General features: G+C 41.2%; 2 protein-coding genes across 2 annotated transcripts in view; one reads left to right on the plus strand and one right to left on the minus strand.

The window, feature by feature from the left end:
* The window catches only part of LOC109431372 (E3 ubiquitin-protein ligase highwire), a 146,459-nt gene that overhangs the window by 72,821 nt on the left and 59,042 nt on the right, over nt 1–14,596 (plus strand). The gene's annotated exons all lie outside the window — the stretch shown is intronic.
* The window catches only part of LOC115260725 (uncharacterized), a 45,867-nt gene that overhangs the window by 28,618 nt on the left and 2,653 nt on the right, over nt 1–14,596 (minus strand). Inside the window, exon 2 of the mRNA XM_062845649.1 lies at nt 3,769–4,826. Coding sequence (XP_062701633.1) covers nt 3,769–4,200 — 432 coding nt within the window. The 5' untranslated portion in view covers nt 4,201–4,826. The remainder of the gene's footprint in view (nt 1–3,768; nt 4,827–14,596) is intronic.

The following is a 14,596-nucleotide window of genomic DNA, read 5'->3' on the forward strand; positions in this document are numbered from 1 at the left end:
ATGTTATTCATGCGTTTTCTTAGAACACATTTCTACTGAACGACACACAGAGTGATATAGATTTTGAAAATATTTGCTGGAGCTTTATTGTTCATCAATATGATTACCGATCTCTAATTTAATATCGTTTATCAATCAATTTTGCAAATATGTATTGCCATTTTTTTATATATAAGGTTATTTTGATTGCTTCGACAAGTGATAACAAAGATCAACGTACATCACAACATGTACAACCTAAACTCGGACGAGCATTTATGAAGTCGTTGAAACGAAATTGTTAAATGGTGGTTCAAATTTTACGCAGTGTACTGTCTTACCCCATTTTAAATCGTTAATTCACCTCCGTGTACCCACCGTAAAGCGTCACATGGTCTATAGAGGGTCCCTGAGAATTGATCACGTCTTGTCAGCTAACATTGTGTGTATCTGAATTGATCCATAGAAAAAAAAACGTAGGTAATCGAATTTTTCTAATGATTTATGTAATTTTAAAGATTTTGGACCACCCTAACAGCAGAAAATACACAATAGGGCAGTGCATGAAAGTATCTCCTTCTCTTTCACTCTTACAGAAATTTTGTAAACAACAAGGGCACGAAACGTCAAAATCCCATACAAAATCAAAACAGTGCAGTGCCCTATTACAGGTAATTTGAATGCCAATACATGATATAAGATCCCTTAAATCAAAAGGTTGGTCAAAAGATACGGGCATAAACGTATCGTGTTAGCTTATTATCGATAACTTTTCACATGCCTCTCATAATCAGCAAATTTCAAAATTTTGAACTACCCTAATATAGTAAAATCGAAATATATGAAAAGTTCCATGTCAGAAATAGGTTTAGGGCACTAAAATCATCATAACCTGTAAATTTTAGCCATTTCGGTTAACATTTGAGGTTTTGTCCGACCTTTGTATGGAGGCCCGCCACTGTGCACCGTCCCAGCTGGCCATCTCGCCAATCATTTTGCCAACTTTGAAGAGAACTCTGGCGAACAAAATTGAAAAATGCATCATGTGAAATTCTTCTATCATAGATCTTACCTTCCTGTGCGCTCACCTTTGCGAGAGAGTCCGCCTTCTCATTGCCATGAATTGAGCAATGTAAGGGGACCCATACAAAGGTAATCTTGTATGATCTTTCGACCAGTGCACCCATCTGCTCCCTTATTTTTGTAAGAAAGTAAGATGGATATTTTACAGGTTTCATCGACTTGAGTGCCTCAATAGAACTAAGGCTCTCCGAGGAGATGAAGAAATGGTCTACGGGCATCTTGGAAGTCACCCTCAAAGCGAAGTTTATTGCTGCCAGCTCAACAACATAAAGAGAGCAAGGTTCCCGAGGTTTGCGAAAGGCGGTGGAATTTTCATTGAAGACGCTGAAACCAGTTGGTTCATTCATGCGAGACCATCAGTGAAGAATTTCTTACAGGAATTGACATGTTGGTACTTTTCGTTAAAAATGCGAGGAATAGTTATACATCGAAGTTGATCTGGAATTCCATGAATAGCTTGTTTCATTGACAGATCGTATTTGACAGAGGAACTGTCATTGGTGAAGTGTACACGAGGTGGATTATGACCTGGGAGGCTTATGTCAGATGACATGTAGAAAAGATAGATTCTCATGAATTTCGAGTGTTCAAAGTGAGCATTTCTTCGAAGTTTTCAATCACAAGTGTGTTGCTCACTCCACACAAGAGGGCATCCACACAAGAGGGCATCCAACGAGGGTTACCGAATTGGATAAATATGTTGAGTGCAGTAAAAATGGAGTTTTGCAACGAGTTGCATACAAAATATTTTGCAACGGCAAGAAACAATCAATGAAATATGGTCTTGATCTAATAGAAACTTAACCGCTAACAGAGCCTGTGGAGTACTAGGGCGCCCTCCACAGTATTTTGCCCTTACTGCGCTAACCGGAGCAATGGTGTAGTGGGCCATGTGTTTCTCCGAGACAATCAGCTGCCCTTCTTTAGCCTCTAACTTGATGCTAAAGGGCGGGATTTTGAAGATGTTGTTGATTAGTTTAAATTTTTACCTTTATGTATGGTTTCACATTATGCGATATACACAGTGTATTCTGTGTATCCTCGCCTTTGGCTTTTTCCAATCGATACCGATCTGGTTTTATTGCTGCTGTTCTTTACTGTGCTGTGATTGTAAAGAGGTCAATCTTGCCTAGTTTGGGTAGTTTCTACGGTTAGGATAGCTCAGATCAATCTTCAGCATAAAAGAACAGCAATAATCAATCTTTGCAGACTAATGCAAAATGGTACAGCCCAAGTGGCCTTAGTTCAAAAACCTTACTTTCGTAAGGAGAATTTCTAGCTAGGAAACTTTGTGAACTCGGTGTTTGCTACTTTCAGGTAAAATGAAATGGCAAACTCACGTGTCACGCCTCGAGCATGTGTGCTTGTCAACAACGCAATCTGGTGGAAACCTCAACTGGAAACACGTCTGTTATTCGGTTTATTCATCGCATGATAAACCATCCTCTACGGATGCTTCCAAACAAGTCACCGCATACTACACTTTGAAAGTCCTTCCCCTAATTGTTGGCTGTGATGCTAATGCTCACCATACCATCCGGGGCAGCTCAGAAATTAACCTGAGAGACTTCAGTTTGATGGAGTACTTAGGTAGTTCAGATCTTGGATTATTTAACATAGGCAATCGCCCAACCTACATGATATCTACTAGAGATGAAGTATGAGACATAACGCTTTGCTCTAGTAGAATTAGTCACGAGCTGACCAATTGACATGTGTCAGATGAAGATTCTTCATGTGACCGACCATCGCTACATCTTTTTTGAACATTTAAATGTTACTTCGCAAACATTGCGTTTCAGGAATCCCCGTAAAACAAACTGGGATCTTTTTACTGATTTGGTGCTCTCTTTACGCTTTATGCGTTTTCACAGTGCCCTTTTCAGGGTGCTGTTTGAACCAATTGTGGTACGCCTATGCGGTAGTACCCTCTTCCAGCGTATCTTTTCCTATTTCCTTATCTGTCCCTATCTCCATCCTATTCCTTATTTTTTTCCCTTAGGTAGATGATGAAATAGGCTTTTATTTTGGCTTTGGCACAAATGTCCCAAATTGAGGATAACGTGCCTCTGGAGCCGGCATCACTTTGCCACAAAAAAGCAAAAACGTTTTGAAACATTAACCCTTATGTGGCCGACAGGGTACCCGGGTACCCATTTAAAAAGCACGGTGTAGAAAAAAAACAAAAAGTTTGTCGGACACATAACGGTTAATCACGTTTTTCTCAGTTATGAGTTACACAGGACAACTATAGGGTCTGGGACCATTTGGGCAGGAGCACCTATTTTGGGCACTTGCTGCTATAACTCAGCCAATTTTGAACCGATTGGCTTGATTTTTGAGACACGATCAGCTAGGCACAGTAGCTAGCCATGTTTCAAAATTCAAGCCAATCGGTTTGAAATTGACTGAGTTATAGCAGCAAGTGCCCAAAATAGGTGCTCCTGCTCAAATGGTCCCAGACCCTATATAGAATGACAGCGATATGTCTTATTCATCATTCATTGTTTGTTTCGAACTTTGTAGCACAACGTTCATTTTAAGAAATAAATTTTGAAACAAATTGTGTAACCCATGGTCAAAGCAATTAATCGGAAGTCATCTTGCGATCGCACCTTGGATCTCTTTCCAATGGCGTACAGCAGCGACAATCAATTTAAAAGACAATCTCCCTATTGAATTGTAATTAATATTGCTTAACCTTACCTCTCTGTCATGCACTTCGCAATCGATGGTCAGGATTGGCTGATCCAAGCAGCTACAGCCCTCCTTGTTGCATAAACTCTGAGATCCAGTTTGTCCGGTGGTGGCGCTTCCACCAACCGATCGCCTCAGCCTTGGCCAGAAGTCGGCTGACTCATTACCGGTGAAACTATTCTTGGCACCTTGTTTACTCAAACCGATAGTTTCCGAACTGACGCCGCTTCTGACGAGTTCTCCAGCGGCATGTGAATGATTCGCATCAGCACTGGGAGTGGCAGTTGGTGTTCCTTCATAGCCACCACCATCATCGGTGCGACGAAAAACAGCTGGATGCTGCTCAGCGTGTTCTCTTGTATCAATACTGTTAATTTGGTACACGAGAATGACGATGAAGATGAGTTGAAACTTCGTCGATCCCATACTGGCAGGGTACATTTCAACCACACAAATGACTCACTGACTGCGTATTAAACTTTTTGAATTATCTTCTTGAAATGGCGCTGCATTGCCAACACACATTGGATCGATTTGATCACATGCTTCCACTAGCAAAACATGTTTCGTATCCTTCTTCTACTCTACCCTTGCACTTTCCCGCACAGATACGCAGTCGATTCTCACTCGGTTGTGGATAGGTCGGTCGTTAGTTCACATTCGGTCACCACCACTCTAATTGACGTAATTAAATTTTCTAAATCAACTCGATACACACATGCCGGTTCGTTTCTAGCCGCCACGACTCAAGCTCACATTTTCTTAACGATTTTTTTCGACGCTTTTTCATCTTCGAACGGTTCTACGACATTTTCTGCTATTTTCATATATGCCGTTCAAGTGGCATCACTTTATTTTTCTTGTGTGGGGTGCACTGCACACACTATAAAGGCCACTTTATGCACTTCACGATTTTAGCTGGATGGCTTGAAACACACTTATCTACGGCAGCCGACAGATTGATAAGCGGACACGACACCGCGAAAGATTCTGATTTCACCACGATTCGTGATACTATCGGAAATAATGATAGCCTTCGTGTACACTCGGCGGTATTAGTCAGCAACCTGCAATGAAATAGAAATAAATTGTTGAATTATAAGCATCTATAGATTTAATGATGGGTATTATTGTGTAATATATCTGTTATTTGTCAATATTTTTAGCGGAATTATGGTGGCATCCTTACACAAATTGATTGTAAAAGAAAATAAACTTTAACAGCTATTGGCGAACTTTTCTCGACGTTTTGCCACAAACCACTGGAAGAGATTCAATAGAATTTACGCTCATTGGAGTAGGCATTCTTGTTCCATTTATTCATTAATATCATGTATTTAGTATAAGCATGTTTACATAGATAAGGATGAGTCCACTATTCTACGCTATACATTTCGCTTCGCTGCTTCTTCTATATATCGCAGGCGTCTTTTGTTGAAGACCTGCACTGCCGGTGAACGCATAAATGTCCCATGTGCAAAAACAGACAATCGAGAAAATCGCGTCCAAAGTTCGAAAAAAGTAAATTGTCTCAACTATGAAGTATAAGTGCTGAATCGTGTTCTAACATCAACCAATTTTCAATTTGAGTACTATTTTTTGTTTTAGAGCGATTTTATAGTTCCATAGGATTTCCAATGAAACGTGACGCTTATGCGTCCACTTTTAAGAATGTTACAAATCGGCCATGCATTTTTTCAACAATTTTCGGAACAAACTACCTATTTTTATTTCCCCATATGATAGTACCCCACGATACATGGTCATGGGCTGCAAAATCTCAATATTGCCAAAAATGCACATGGGACAATTATGCTTCCACCGGCAGTGCAGCCGTTGATTGTTCTCCACTGATACACACTAGGTTTCACTGGCGTATAACAGCATAGATTTCACGTTCGAGTTATTAATTCGGATGTTGGTGCGTTCATACACTTCTCAAACACGCAAAAGCAGACCTCGCCTTCTTAATCCATGCACCTATGTCGATCTTGGTGCCGTCATCGGCCGTCATTTGGCTACTAAGATATTGGAAGCTTTTAACATTCTCCACTGCACTGATTGCCCAGCTACCGTAAAGCTGGAAGGATTGAACGTGTTTATATCCAACGTTTTGGTCTTGTTCCGTGTTTCTTGGGAACGACACAGCAGTTCCATTTCTTCACACTCCGCTTCTTCCAGACGTCGCTTTTTCTCCCGAAAGAGGCGGGTCTGCTGTTTTCGCTTCTGTTTGTAACGTTCCACGTTCTGTCGGGTACGTTGCTGCAGCATTACCGCCCTCGCTGCGTTCTTTTCCTCCAAAACCGTTATGCACTCTTCGTCGAACCATTCGTTCCGTCGATTCCGTTCCACGTACCCGATGCTCTCGGATGCGTCGTTGATAGCTGCTTTTACTGTACTCCAGCAGTCCTCTAGAGGAGTCTTATCGAGCTCGCCCTCGTCTGGCAAGGCGGTCTCGAGATTCTGCGCGTATGCTGAGGCGACCTCCGGTTGTTTCAGTCGCTCTAGGTTGTACCGTGATGGTCGCCGTACATTGTTGATGACGGAGAGTTTTGGGCGCAGTTTGACCATCACCAGATAGTGGTCGGAGTCGATGCTGGCGCCACGATAGGTCCTGACGTCGATAATGCCGGAGAAGTGCCATCCGTCAATCAGAACTTGGTCGATTTGAAATTCCGTCTGTTGTGGTGATCTCCAGGTGTAACGATAAGGAAGGCTGTGTAGGAAAAAAGGTGTCATATTTCTGGAGGCGGCAAAATCAATGAGTCGTAGCCGTTTTCGTTCGTCTGCTGGTGGGCGCTGAACTTACCAATCGTCGGTCTGAATTCCTCCTCCTGGCCTACCTGAGCGTTTAAATCTCCTATGATGATCTGGACGCCATGGCTTGAGCAGCGGTCGTACTCGCGTTCGAGCTGCGCGTAAAATGCGACCTTGTCATCACCAGTGCTTCCGGAGTGTGGGCTGTGCACGTTTATTATGCTGAAGTTGAAGAATCGGCCCTTGATTTCTGCACATTCTTTCGTCGATCGGCCACCAACCGATCACGCGCCTCTGCATATCACCCATCACGATGAAAGCTGTTCCCAGCTCGCGTGTGTTGCCGCAGCTCTGGTAGATGGTATGATTACCTCTAAACGTTCGCACCATGGATCCTGTCCAACACACCTCCTGCAGCGCTACGATGCCGAACCCGAGGCCCTTCAGTAGATCGGCGAGTATGCGGGTGCTCCCAATGAAGTTGATAGATCGTCAGTTCCACGTAACGAGTTTCCAATCGCAAGTCCTTTTTGTTCGCTGGGGTCGTTGCCGTTGGTCTCGGTTCGTATTATTATGTTGCTGATTTTCCGTTACAATGTTTTTTTACGGCTGGCTCGTAGGGCCTGACACCAACCCCCTACTTTCCGGAGGACCATAGTGCACAGTTGAGGTTAGAGTCCTTCCCTGGCACTCGGATGTAGATCAGCCACCCCTAACATGGGGATCAGACGCTGTTGTGAGCCGGGCCTCCTGGAGAACAGACGCTCAGGTTTGCCAAAGCAACCCCCCCCCCCCCCTTCTCTGTCAGCCTACGACCAAAGCTCCCACCGGGGTTAGTTACCCGATCTTCCCTAAGATTGTTCGCAGTCCGATCGAGACACGTTACCAAGCCTTTACAGTGCTTATTTCTGCTTGTCAGTTTTGTATTTGCTCACCCCTATACATGTTGACTTATCTAATGTCACCTCACCCCAAAAATTCTCAAAATTGGCGCCTTTGAAGTTTGTCGAACAAGTGCTTCCGTATCATTGCGCGCTATTAATGATATAGGGACGAGCTTACATCGAACACATGTTCGACACGCGGCTTGTTTATATCCCATATGTGTTATACCTGTTGAGCTGCGAGTGAACACCGCGCCCGGTTCCTCTCTCGTCGATCCGAATTTGTTTATTGCCACAATTTCAAACATAACCTCTGCCGCGGCAAACGCGCCCATAAATTTGTCCCAGTCCGCGAGGGCTTAACGTTCCAGACTGCTGCACATTATCATACACCGAGAGGCAGAAGCGAAGCGAAAGCATGCCCACATAAACAGCTAAGCCACTGATTGATGCCCCGAATATCTCTGTTTAAGCTAAACATTCGATTCTGGAACTCTGGAAACGTAAATGGCCCTAGAATAGATTATAGCATTTATCTGCACTGTAAAACAAAATATTGTTCTTCCCGTCCGGGTCTGCGCCTTTTGAATGTTGGCATATGGCGTGGCATTCCGCTTCCCCATTATATTCCATACTTTATTCTCAGTTTTGAGCCATCGCACATATAACGGCCCAGACGAGCGGTTGTTCTTCAATGGACCGTATATATAAATGTATACATATGTTTGCGTTCGAAAATGCCTTGTACTTTGTTTATCTTATGGTGGATCGGCTCTATTTGTTTACGCTGATAACGTGTTGCAAGTAGTGACTCAATTCAATGTTTCAAATGTGTTTTAAGCTCATCTCAGGCAACTCCGCTTGATGCTTAACAGATGGTGTGTTAAAAACGAATTGGCACTTTTTAAGCGACAACTGTGTACTATTTGAACCCGTGGTTTGTTTAACCCATCGAACATGCTTTATAGGCAAACAACACCAAATCTTTCTCGCACCTCTTGCATCAATATGTGATCGAACAATTAACATTTTCGAAAAGTTGTAAACCTTGTGCGAAAAAATAAGATATATTTTCACGACCGTGTGTTAACGGTGAAATCAGAGGTCTAACTTCTGATATTTCATCTTCTGTCCAGAGTCAGCGAGAGAGGCGTGGGACGGTGATTTCCTTCTCAATGATCACGCCAACCGCAGACAGAACCGTTTTTCATGCGTTGTGTCCCATGGAAGCGACACAGTATCAAGTAGCACTTAATACCGCATAAAGTGCTCGTTTTACAGAATGATACACACGATCGAGCTTGTTGAAACAAGTGTATGCCGTAGGAAGTTAAGCATGTTCGTAGTAATTTTTTGATCCAATTGTTTCCTTCTTCGAGGCAATTGTTCATTCATGCTAAATGTAAGTAAAGTAGGTTCTACGTGCAAAAAGTAGACCAGCCTAATCTTTTTTGAAACTTTTCGGCATACTTATTTAATTGGTATTGGAATTCCGAAAATCTACGGCATGTCCGTTAAGGGCGGACGGGACGGTCGAGGAAATATCCGCCATTGCTCTGTTGCTACTAAGATGGTAATCTCAGATTCTACTTCATATAATGGAACAAAAATCTATCATTGTGTATGCTCACTTGCAGTGCATATGCTGATTGTTTTTCAGCCTCATCTGTGCGATAGAAATCGAGATTACCATCTTCAAAATCGCGAGGCAAATTGTTAGAAAGAGAGGGAAGATAGGAAAAATAACACAGCGTCCCGATTCACCTTAAGAGTATTCGGGCTAGGTGTATTTTTGCTATTTTTTTACATTTACTTAAAATTACTTCTACTAAAACGTTTTCATTTTCAAGTTTATTTTTAACCGTTATGTGTCCGACAAACTTTTTAAATGGGCGCTGGGTACCCGGGTACCCTGTCGGCCACGTAAGTGTTAATGTCTAACCAACGAGTCCTTCTTCGTTTATCTACCTCGTTTGGTTATTTATATGGAAAGTTTAATAGTTATGAGTTAAAGAGAATAGAGGCAACTCCATTTTACCAGCCTTTTTTTGGGTAAGAAAAAAAAGCTTTACCATCAACATTTCTTAATGGTTTTGGTTTTGAAACCATTTTAAAGTCAATATTAATTTCATTTTAGTTGGTGTCTTTTGGCGATAAATGAACAAATTTCTCGTTACTTTTAAAAAATGCCAAAAGTTTAGGAAACTAACATATTTTTGCAACTGTAGCGCCTTATCTTGTCCAACCTAAAAAACCATTTTGCATCTTCTTTTCATAAATACCTCTAGGATTCCTTCAGAGATTACTTCAGCAATTCCTCAAGAGGTTTTCTCTAGGGATGCTTCCGTAAGTTTCACTCCAGATTTAACCAAGAATTTCTGTCTTTTTCATTCAGAAATACCTTCTGGGATTTCTTAAGCAATTACTGGTGGTATTCCTCAAGGAATTTCTCCGGATGACACCCCAAGCTTTTTTTTCATGGAATGCTGGATCCCAAGATCAGAATATAATCCTTAGGGGAATCATCCAGGAAGTTCAGTGCTTACGAGGTATGTGTAATAATTATTGCAGAACGGCGTGATCCAGTGAAATATGGTTCGATTAACCTTTCGCCAGAAGTAACGTCTATAGATATTAGACATTTATTTACTGTTATTCATCCAGGAGTTTCTCCAGGGATTAATCTAGGAATTCCTTTATGTCTTCCTCCAGAAATTACGCCAGTGATTTTCCAATTCCCGGCACCAGTTCCGAACTTCCAGCAAAATCAAATGGGGAATCACTTCGGCACCCATCTTTGTGCTGACGAAGTACACTCGTCTGCGTGTAATAGTTGTTTGAAGCCGTTCATAAACCACGTGGGCTTCTTGGGGGGAGGGGGGTCTAGCCAAAGTCTACGCTCCATACAAATTTCAAAATGTTTGTATGGAAAAAAGTCTACGAGGGGGAGGGGGTCTGAGATGGCCAAAATTTGGCCTACGTGGTTTATGAACAGCCCCTTTGAGCACTTATGCAGTGCGGCTTCAGAGTAAACGTGTAGCTCATTGACTGTGGATCCCGTTGCGGAAATGTTGCGGGAGATGATTACCTATGGAAGTGTGTTTGGAAAATATGCGGAGAATGATATTTTGATTTGTTTTGCTGTGAGGTGCCGGGAATTGGCGTGGGTGCCCAAATAGTTCGAAACCCTAATTCATTTTTAGCATAAGCATTAAGCGAGTCGCACAAATTCGTAGGTGGTATAGTCCCAAACCGCTGTTATAAGGGTTGCCTGCTTCACGTCTGAACCAGAGCACAGATTTGGGAATAATCTCTGACTCTTGGATAAGACTGACGTAATCCTCCAATGGTCGAGAACTGTCCTGGCCACGTCCTTGCGGCTACTGAGGTATGGGAAAGGATGGTTAGTTGAACATCTAATAAAAATGTAGACAACTACTCTACTATCTCTCAGGCCTAGGTGTCACGGGAATTTGGGTGTTGTTAGTGAAAGGGTAAACTCCAAAGGATACGTTTGGTAAACGTTCTGGTACACCATTATTGAACTGTTTTGAATCAGTTTTCTGCCTAATTTATCCTGGTTTCATGTACATATTTTACAATATTTTAAGTTTAACTGTTGGTACTGATCGATGCGTTGTTGATTCTCTTCTGTTAAATATACACTCAGCGAAGTAAACTACCGAAATTTATCGAAATACCTTATGAAATTTAGCCATAACTGGAAAGTATGGATGCCATAAGAATACCTTATGAAAATTAAACATGCTTATTATGACCTAATTACATAAGATAAACTTATGAAAAGAGCAAAAAAATCGTAAAATGATGCAGACTAGAATCGATCCATGAACGCCGAGATCACTGAGCTCGTGCCCAACCCACGCGGCTAACGACGCTTGAGATTATCGTGGTGCTAAATGTGTATAAAAGCCAAACTGTGAGTTGATTCTGCGTCATAAACCGACCTTATGAAATTCAATCCAGCCGTTATGAATTGTTTAAAGACCATTTCATAACTTAGACCTTATGATAATCTTAGGTTTATTTGCCTGAGTGTACGGTAGAACGTAGAGCATGTGTTATAGCCCGGTCAACCATTCAGCAAACTTCGTTAAAGTTCTTTACCAATATATAAAGAATAATGTCGACTTAACTCGACATTCGTCGACTTCCGTTACATATATTCAAAAAACTTCTTCGAACGATACTTACACATGAAAAACATTCTTTATCGGTCATGTGATAGAAATCTTTACCAAAAGATAACTAAATTTCGTTTAACATAATGTTGTCGCCAGAACTCTGATTTTCTTCACGAGTATTTATCGGAATATATTTAATTTTCGATACCAACGTAACGTTGCGTATTGGTATTGCAACAAGATTGATCACGAGACACCTTTATCGTTCTAAAAGTTTCACAATATCACATGACAGCCCAATGTTTTGGTTTTCGTCGAAAACTTCCAAGGATTGGAACTTTTGCAACCAAAAAAGAATGTCGGTTGTTTATTTGGGAGATTTCTCCTGATAATTTAAATTTATGCGTGGACCTCGGTGTGGAGCATCATTAGAAGAATAATAGGATTGGTAGGTATGGTGAAAACCTGGCGCAAATGTTCCTGGGCAGCAGCGAGTAGACATGTCAGGGAGCTCATCATGTTATGCTGCTTCCGATTCGAGAGTTCGAAGGTACGCTGCTGCCACCTGGAAAAAGTTTACTGTATGCGTGAAGGACCGATTTTTTAGCATGGGGAAGCATAGGAAGTCAGTTTTCAAATGCTTCTAAAAAATTCAAAACAATATTTAATTAAAAGCGGGTTGGTGTACGTGATGAGAAATTCAATTGGCAAACTTTTTAGCATATAATTTTGATTAAAAAGTTTTTTCCCAGATTAAGTACTGATTGTGTAGAAAACGAAGATTCTTATCCCGTACATCAATCCGTTTTTAATTAAATAATGTTTTGAATTTTTTAGAAGCATTTAAAAATTGACTTCCTATGCTTCCCCATGTTAAAAAATCGGCGCTTCACGCACATGATCAACTGTGGTAATTTGCTTCGTAGTCCCCAATGCGATGCGGCAACTTCGTCAGAACGAGCATTTTCAATCGCTGACGTAAACCCATGCGAAAATCTCACTGAAAACAGTTTTAGGCAGCGCGCGGCACCAGCAATTAAATGAACAGCAGATACCTATGCTGGAATGGTTTTTCTAATGCTTCCTAAAATTGTAAATATGAAATATTATGATTCTTGAATGCTTTTAGTGCCCACGGTCTGTGCAACAGCGTGTGGCTTAGTAGGTAAGGCATCAGCGGAATATCCGGAAGTTCCCGTAATTGTAAGTTCAATTCTCATTATGAAACATTCGTATGCAAAAAAAAATCAGATATGGAATCGCGCTACTTGGGCGGTGGCTTCTAGGGTATTGGTTCCCTTATTAAGCATGTGGCTCCCATTTTCATCCTACGAAAAACAAAGATTTGAAGCGTTGTTTGTTTTGTTTCTTATTTTTGTATTTTTTGTTAGAAGTGAGCACCCATGAAAACAAAAAGAAAGGAATCAATCGGTGCCGTAATCGCTTGTTTTCGAATAGGATGAATATGGGAGCGTGAGATTACTGATGGCACACATACCCTATATTTGTCTGTTTTCCACTAAAACTCAGTCAAATTTGAACCAATGAATTAACTAGATCGACTGTTTTCCTACTCTCCGCATCGACCAATGTGGCGCTAGCTTCTATGCGCGAAAAATCGCTAAAAGTACATCGCAAAAATATTGTCGTCGCGGTTGAAACCCGAAGTTTCTCCACACCCGACAATCGAATTTTCTCAAAATCCATACGTGAAACCTAACGTCGGACGTAGTGCGCTGGACAGCGCACCTGGCCCTCTATCCAGCGCACTGTGCCCGACGTACGTCCGACACACGGTTTAGGAGAAAAATTGATTTTCGCGTGTCAAAAATTCCGATTTTCAACTGCACGAACAATATTGTATGCCGAATACCATCTAAAGGCAAATTCTCCAAAGTGGAACACATTATTCGAAAAAAAACATTTGGTAGTGGTTGTGCACAATGGTGACCACTATTAAGCCTAATATTTTTACGGGAAAAGCTTTGTATTTCAAGTAATTCAAGTTTAGATGCATTTCGCAATACAAAATTAAATTGTTTTACTCCTGCTGATCAACTGTGGCTACACGCAAAGCGAGTAGTCCATTGACACAACTTTTGGATTGTGGTGAAATAGGTAGAGTATCTACCCGTGTACAACATTTCAAGTCAATTGGTTCAAAATTGACTGAGTTATAGTGGAAAACAGACGAATATAGAAGCCACCGCCCAAGTGGCGCGATACCCTAGGTGACGAAAAGTGATGTGAGATGGATGTTTTTTTTCCTTATTATGGCAACTTTTTTGGCGGGTCGATAAAACAGAACCCACTATTTTAGTATCAAAATATCGTCGGAAACCTTCATCAATCTTTATCGGTGGGTCTTAATTTTTATTTAAAATTCGATAAGAAACGATGACGATCGCTATCGATTTTCACTAGGAACGTCTTTAAAGATCGGAATATAGAAATGTAAAGATGTTTAAAGAAATGGTTGACCGGGAGTTACTGTCACCAGCCTTTATCAGTAAATCGGGAGCACATGTGTATTGCCATGGGTCGTCATCCAATTGTAAGCGAACGTGGGATCCTCACGACCACGAAGCCACGTCAATATTGGTGTTGAGATAGCAATTACTTCAAAAGTTTTATTAAGAAATCCAGCAAGAGATTTGAGATCTTTAAAAGTTTTACCGATTCCCAAATTCTTATTTCATTTTAGGGCGCATTTAGGGTAGAAATCTACATCGACATATGCGTTAATTCCCGTCACATCAGATGGGAAATTGCCTATAATTACAGATATTCCAACTTACCTTTGCCAATGGCTTATCAGATGGAAGAAAAAGATGTAAACTATCAATAATCAGCACCCATAACACGTTCTAGGCGATATGTTTTACGCGAGAATAAATCTTTTGCTTCCAACAATCTTACCAAACAATCAGACTTAAATTGAAGATCCAATTTATACTCTCCAATTGGTAATCTTAACTTTTTACTTAGAAAAATATCAACAAACACAGCGGGACACCATCGCAATAATGACAAACTTCGACTTAAGAAATT

The sequence above is a fragment of the Aedes albopictus genome, chromosome 1 (genome assembly GCF_035046485.1).
Source record: "Aedes albopictus strain Foshan chromosome 1, AalbF5, whole genome shotgun sequence".
Taxonomy (NCBI): Eukaryota; Metazoa; Arthropoda; class Insecta; order Diptera; family Culicidae; genus Aedes; species Aedes albopictus.